The sequence below is a fragment of the Pelmatolapia mariae genome, linkage group LG10_11 (genome assembly GCF_036321145.2).
Source record: "Pelmatolapia mariae isolate MD_Pm_ZW linkage group LG10_11, Pm_UMD_F_2, whole genome shotgun sequence".
NCBI classification, from domain to species: Eukaryota; Metazoa; Chordata; class Actinopteri; order Cichliformes; family Cichlidae; genus Pelmatolapia; species Pelmatolapia mariae.
This window is the reverse complement of record NC_086236.1, coordinates 37,781,976-37,789,696: the sequence shown is the minus strand read 5'-3', so window position 1 is coordinate 37,789,696 and position 7,721 is coordinate 37,781,976. Positions and strand designations below refer to the sequence as shown.

Genomic DNA, 7,721 nt, shown 5'->3' with positions numbered 1-7,721 from the left:
CAGGTCCACTTTGAAATTGCTCCCAACTCTCAGAATTTGCCATTGGACGCTTTTGATGAACTGAAGGTCAACAATGCCTCGCGGTATGAAGTCTTGACAGAAATCCTCACCTCTCTAGGCCTCAAATGTGAACCAAGTCAGACTCCAAGTCCAAGTGTGGTACACCTGCTCGCTACCTCTCAGGTAAGATACTCAGCGTTCTTGTGTTCAAGACTAAGAACAGCTTCATGTCCTATTGGCTCATCTCTCCATGTGAAAAAGGTTCAGTGAGTGCCTCCCACCTGAAGTACAGTAGCTTTGCTTCATTAAATGTGCTACATTTTAAATATGAAGTACTATAGTTACTGTAAGTTACAGGGTTAGGATAAAGTTACTCTCTCTTCTTTTTCTGGCATTTTGAGACCTCATAACTGGTTGAGTAAAGGAGCTAGCCCACATAACTTTGGGGACTGAGCCTTTGTTGAAAACTGCAACAGAATCAAGTTACATCACGTTTTCTATCACTTTGATTAAATTGTATTAATGCTCATTCTAATTAATCATAGTTTTTTAATAACATGGTAAAGGTGTCCTTTGTTACGTCCATAGCGCAACATAAAGCTCAAACACGGGTATCCCTGCCCCGGTCCCCAAAGCCACAAACCCAGTAGCCAATTCAAAGTTCAGGTGAGCTTTATTGCTCCACCAGCTTAAACTCCGGGTTGAACCACGGCCAGAATAACCAACAAAACGAGCTATTCCAAAGAAGTGCTACCTAACCCTGTGTGAAAACTGAACCAAACCCTAACTCTAAAAGTTAATAAACAGACACATGCACGTTCAGTTAACGGTGTATCTGAGGCACCCACGTTGATGTAGTTCCTGCATTATACTAGTGTAGATCCAGGATCAACATTGCAACTGACCTACCACACTGCAAAACTATGACATCATAACAATGTGGGGAAAAAAGGCAAATAAGATGCCTTTGTTTAATCTGAACTCGTGTTAGGGAGCAATAGTAGAAGGTAACTCTTGTCTGGTAGACTTCTGTGGAAGGATGGTGCTGCCAGCAGGGCCGGATTGCCAGAACATTTTAAATCTACCAAGATTGTAGATTACATGTTTGACACAGCGTTTATTCCGTTTGGCAATATTACAGCAGCAACAAGCTAACACGAATCATCTATGATCACATTTAGATGTTGAGAATGAAGACACCCATCTAACTTCATGAATAGTTGTTTTCCTGGCCTTGTAGAAGAGGGCTAGGTCACACAATGACACCACTGTTCACAACCCAAGGATGGAGACAGAGTTTGAAAGAACCGAAGGCTCCAAACTTGTTCGTGCTGAATAATTAGAAAATGTCTTTGACGCAGAAGGAACCTCGTCTAACAGATGAAGCTGATTTGTGCTGTCGTCTGCTGCAGCTTCTTTCAACCACTCACCATCCAACATGGTGACATGACCTTTGAAAGTTCACCTAAGATGCTCCTTTTAAGGTTTGAATATGGAATTGTGGGCACATGTAGGGTGCACAGTTGAACTCTGCGGCCATTGTTAAGTGCCATCAGGTCCTTAAATAGTGACAGCTGTGTCCACATCCTTGGGATGGTGTTGGATTGCACCTGTGGTTGTCTCTAATTCTAGGCCATACGTGTCAGTGCTGTCCAAAGTAAGGAGCTTCAAGTATCCTGTGGTTCTGGAGTCTTCATAGGAAGATGGAGCGTGCCATGGATTGGTGCAGACTCTGCAGTAATGGCACATTTGCCAGACTGTAAATGGACTGGTTCTTGTATATCACATTTCTACTCTTTATATAGAAATGTTTCTCAGTGTTTAGCCTGTATCCAATGGCTTAATCCCTCAGAGTGCCGGTGAGATGTTGGTAAGTCAGCTGATTGTAACTGAATCATTGACAGCACTGTTACAATGGTGTAACTTGGTTTACTGCAGTAATCTGAACTGTCCATCAAAGTGACCAATCACATTAGGACCCTGCTCCTTTTAGGCTCCGCTCTCCAAACAGTCAAAAACCAGTTAGATCCAGTGCAGGATTCAGGCTGGAGAGCGCAGCGTTACCACAGAGTGCTAATCTGCTACAGCCCTGATAAAGCAAACAGTGTTGTGTGAATGATGGCTAACTCACAGCTGCTGAGATATTTACTCACAAGTAATTTCATTTTTTTTATATAAATATAATACATTAGTTCATTTAATTTGATTGGTCTCTTGGCTCATAGTGAGGAGGACACTTTGGCTCTTCGTCCAGGCCAAAAAAAGGTGACACATCTGAATTACAGATCCTCAGTTCACAGTTAACCTGCAGGTTTCCTCAGCTCTTTATTGACTTCGTTGGACTTTCCCATTGTTCTTAGTGCTGTCAGACACTGTCACTGTGTGCTGTACAGTCATCATATTCATGCCGTGTGTGTGTGTGTGTGTGTGTGTGTGTGTGTGTGTGTGTGTGTGTGTGTGTGTGTGTGTGAGAGAGAACAATTTGGCGCTTGGAGTTTTTAATTTATTTTTAACCCCTAGGGGGCGTTGAAGGTCCACATTGCTCAGTAGCAGGAGCCCTTCTTCACAGCAGCTCTATGACTGAGTGTCACATTTAAAAAGAAATCTAATGGGCAGCCAATACAGACACTGTAGGGAGGTAGAGCAGGTCACCTACCGATCGGAAGGTTGGTGGTTCGATCCCTGGCTCCTCCAGTCTGCATGTCAAGTATCCTTGGGCAAGATGCTAACCCCGAGTTGCTCTCCTATGCATCGGTCTGTGAATGTGTGTGAGTGTCGTCAGAAAGCACTCGGATTACACAAAGTGCTTGTGAGAATGGGTGTGACTGGGTGAATGTGGCATGTTGTATAGAGCGCTTGGAGTACTCCGTGGAGAGTAGAAAAGCGCTCTATAAGAATCAGTCCATGATCAGACCTGATCACACTCCTGGATGATATCAAGACGAGATTATATTTATTTACAAAGCACAGCAACTATCACCTCAAGGCACTTTATATTGAAGATTAAAAACCCTGCAGTAATAAAGAGAAAAGCCCAACCATCAGACCGAACCCCTGTGAGCAGGCACTTGGCAACAGTGGGAAGGGAAAACTACCTTTTAACAGGAAGGAACCTCCAGCAGAACTAGTCTCGGCCATCATTCTCCGGCTCTGCAGGTGGTGGTTGAAGCTTTCCTTGCAGGCAGGGCAGGGGAAGATGACCTTAGTGATAGATGTAGCGATACTGAATGAGTGCAACGTCAGGACGAAGGGAAGAACAGAGGGCTGAGAGAAGACCTCGAGAAGATGTGGAGGGTGAAGGTAACAGTGGTCCCCGGGGTAATCGGAGCACTCGGTGCAGTGACTTTAAACTAGGCGAGCGGCGGTGTCTCGTTCACTAGTGGCATATAGCTTGATGTCATCCATGTAGAGGGAGGTGATTGATGATCTCACTGAGGGGGTTGGGCCTGCGCAGAACAGCAGTGTGGACAGAGCATCTCCTTAGTAGATCTGCACTTGATGGTGACTTGTGCCCTTCTTAAACACACTTCTCAACTTAAAACAGATCGGAATTATTTTAAAGATATACCACTGTGGTTGTGCATAAGTCCTAAAGCAATTTAAACTACTGACAGTCTGTAAAATAAAACCAAACTGATGTCCTCTCTTCTGTATTCAACACAGGAGGCCAAGGCCAGATTCCTGAAATGGCTCCAGGCGCATGCAGAACACAACGGTGTCCTTACGTTGTCCAAGGCCTCCCTCGTCGTGATGCCTGGTTCAGACCTTCAGGATGCTCTTTTGCTGCCTAAAGGCTCTGTGGCCCTGGTCACTAATTCTGCAGAGTCGCAGAGCTGGGCCCACTTTAGTATGGAGACCTACAGCAAGAACCTGAAGACCAAGCTGCTGGGTCACACTGTGCTGTTTGCCGAAGTTGTCACTTCTACCATGGATCTATTAGAAGGGTAACACGTGTTTCTAAGAATCTGTTTAATGTTTGAAATGTGGACTTGGGCCAGCAGGAGTTTATTCTAACAACGAAATATCCAAGTAGCTCTGAGATGAGACTGCGGCAGTATGGGCTGTAGCTTTACAGCCGGGGTGTCGAACTCCAGGCCTCGAGGGCCGGTGTCCTGCAGGTTTTAGATCTCACCCTGGGTCAACACACCTGAATCAAATTTTTAGTTCATTACCAGGCCTCTGGAGAACTTGAGGAGGTCATTTAGGCATTTAAATCAGGTGTGTTGGATCAAGGACACGTCTAAAACCTGCAGGAAACCAGCCCTCGAGGCTTTACACCGTATCATTCACTGCATTTGGCTTGAAATGGTCGAAATAACATAATCTTATTTAGAATGCTCGAGACCTAAAAGTACAAACTATGGAGTTGCATTATGTGTAAAGTCTTCTCCGGCACATCCTAGAGATGCCTCTTGATGGAGGTAACGTCCAGCCAGTCCATGTGTTATAATGTGTCATGCTGCCTGACCTGTCCTTTCACAGGATGAGCCTGATATAATATATGCCTACAGTATGGGGTTCAGTATTTACACGTTGTAGCCGATAACACTGCCATACAGGTCAGCTGTCCAAGATCTTGTTCTTTACCCTATTATGTCCATCAGTGTGGAACAACCTAAATCTAGACTCATCACACCACATGAGTTTTTGCCACGGCCCCAGGCTCCAGTCTTTATGCGTCCCAGCAAACTGAAATTTGTTTCCAATAAGTCTTACTGATAGTTTTTGTACGGCAGTACAACAGTTCGGTGTTTGTCCCTTGAGTTCTCGGCACATAGCTTTGAGTCCTGTACCCAGGTGTTTCCAGGTATTATTGCATTGGACATTTCTTAACTCGTATTTAGCTAGAGTCAGTTTCTTTCTTTGCTTGATGCAGGCCAGTAATTTGACCCATCTGAAACAGCTCGACATTTTTCCACTAAAAGGTTTTCCATGAAAACATGTTGGGTTGTTTAAGGAATGAGAAGTTGCTCATTTCCTGATTTTGGATAAATCCAAACAAAACATTCTACAAAAATTAGTAGGGCTGCTCAATTAATCGAATTTTAATCGTGATTACGATCTGGGCTTTCAACGATCATTAAAAATGACTTAGCCGATTATTAGCTCCTCCTCTCGCGCTGCTCCGTGTGGCAAATCGAGCGCACCTCTCTGCGTTTCGAACACGCGTCACAACAATTAAGAGGACCCGAGGGAAGCTCGGAAAGCTAAGCAGAAGTTATTTGGTGAGGAGAGGATAATGGCTGCTGAAGAAAGAATGCCGTTGGTTGAAAAGAGAGGTAAAACGACTTCAGTGGTGTGGAAACATTATGGGTTCGCGGAGTCAGACGTGGATCAAGTACACATAGTGTGGAAACTTTGCTACGGTGTCGTAGCTGCACCACAGAGCAACACTACAAATTTATTCAATCATTTGAAGACCGCGCACAAAGTAACATATGATCAAACAATGAAGGAACATAGAGAAAAAACTCTTGACAACACCTGCTTCATCCTCACAGACTTCCATTCACGCTACCCTGTACAACGCGACTAAATATCCCACCAGCTCCCAGAGACACAAGGAGATAACAAACGCGGTAACGTTTTCCTCGCCAAAGACCACTGCTCAATTAACACAGTGAACAACCAGTATTATGCAGTATTTTGAAGTTCACTAAACATAGATGTTTACATTTTTCATTTATTTTTATATTGCAAACATTTGCACTGTTATCAGTATTTGCACACTATATTATTTTTTGACATCTTTAAAGCCATTATTCAATACATTGTTATTGTTAAATAAAATAAATATTGTCAAATAATCGAGATCTCAATTTCAGTGAAAATAATCGTGATTATCATTTTTGCCATAATCGAGCAGCCCTAATAATTAGTAGTTCTTATTAATTTCCTTGGTTAACTCCAGATGGTGACTTGCTTTGGGGCTGGGCGGTGTTGGGCATGATAATGTAAATGAAGTGCTAGTTGGAGCACCTTCATTCATTAAATGTTAATAAATAGGCAAATGAAGCAGAAAAAGATTATCCCAGCGGTTGCTGTAAATTCATATACAAGCTCGTATGTGGAAAGTGAGATCAGGCCTTTACATGGAAATTCAAAAATGGTTTGAAAATCTTTTCTTGTTACTGAGCCTGGAGTGATTTCCTTACAAACACATCAATGGTTAGGGTTGTCTTTTTTTGGCTAAATTGGTAAATAGATTTCAGGGTATGTTGATGCACAAATTTGCATATTTAAGAGAGAAAATGGATATTTCTTCCAACCTTGTTTAGAATTCTTGATGGCAAACCCAAATTTTCAGGAGCAAGTAGTCATAGAAAGTACAGAACCTTTAGATTACATTTTAAATCACAAAAATAATAAAAATATCTTCTGGTCCCTAGCAGGTCTTGAAATTTATGTCAATATTTATCAGATGAACACCAACACATGACACATGTGTCATTATTTCTATTCACTGTCTTTTTTTCATGCTTGGGGCTGTAGTCTGTTCCAGCTGTCAGTGTTTATCTGACACAAATTTTGTCAAAATGTAGAAGCAATGTGTGAAAACCTAATAACTTCCTATTACATGTGTGTGAATGTGGGTGGATGACTGGATGTGTAAAGCGCTTTGGGGTCCTTAGGGACCAGTAAAGCACTATACAAATACAGGCCATTTACCATTTACATGTCCAAGCCTAATAGGCATTAAGAGGGTAAGTAGCAGATGCGCTAATTGCTAATCAAATGCATTAATTGATCATCATCAGTGTGATCACTGCTATGAAAGCAGGAGTTTTGGCAGTTTGCTGGTCTCGAGTGAGGTGTGTTAACACATTGACAAGGAGGAAAAAGGCCAGCAATGATCTTAAAAAGTAACTCTCTTCTGGGAAGGGATAGAAGGCCATTTGCAAACAATCTGTGGTACAAAACACTATTTACAATTAGAAGACACTCAATACAGCTGCCAGTCTTTACAGGAGACAACACCGATGTCACCCTAGTCTCAGACCATGAAACACTCAGAGAACATCTCAGACTCTACAGGTATCAGGTAGCATATTAAAGTTTATTATAGTACCATTACAGAAAGATTTAACAAGTTGGGCTTGTTTGGAAGGGTCGAAAGCCTCTTCTCTGTAAAAAGAACAACACCACAGCTTAGGCTCACGAAGTTGCACCTGAACGAACGACCGTACTTCTGTACCAGTGTCCTTTGGATGGATGAGACCAAATATGAGATGTTTGAGCATAATGCACAGTAGCACGTTTGGTGGAAACCAAACAGCGTACCAGCACAAACACCAATGGTGCCAGTGGTGAGCACAGTGGTAGAGCGATGATGGTTTGAGCTTGTGTTGCAGCCAGAGGGCCTGGGCAGTCATGTGAAAGACTGAAGTCGTACAGAAAATGATTACTTCAAGTTATTTCTGCTTCAGGTGGTTCATACATGGGTTCTGGATTTGGTTGAACTTTTGTTAAGTCAATAATTATTTAAATCTAACCTCAGATGTAAAACACACAGTTTTACATCTGAGGTTAGATTTAAATAATTTAAGCATATGCATGAAAGCTTAGAATTAAGACAGAGTGTACTTCCTTTAAACTCTGACTGTGCATGTTTTTTCTGTCATGATGGTTTGCACAGAATACACCCATGCAGCTAACATTAAAACCACCAGCTAGTTTTGTGTGTAGCTCAGTTTGGATGTTGCCTGCAGACATGGGCACTG

General features: G+C 42.5%; 1 protein-coding gene across 2 annotated transcripts in view; it reads left to right on the top strand.

Annotated features, from left to right (window-relative positions):
• Positions 1 to 7,721, top strand: part of hlcs (holocarboxylase synthetase (biotin-(proprionyl-CoA-carboxylase (ATP-hydrolysing)) ligase)) — a 46,506-nt gene that overhangs the window by 15,265 nt on the left and 23,520 nt on the right. For both annotated transcript variants that reach the window (XM_063488282.1, XM_063488283.1), the window contains exons 5-6: positions 4 to 183; positions 3,664 to 3,944. In XM_063488282.1, coding sequence (XP_063344352.1) covers positions 4 to 183; positions 3,664 to 3,944 — 461 coding nt within the window. The remainder of the gene's footprint in view (positions 1 to 3; positions 184 to 3,663; positions 3,945 to 7,721) is intronic.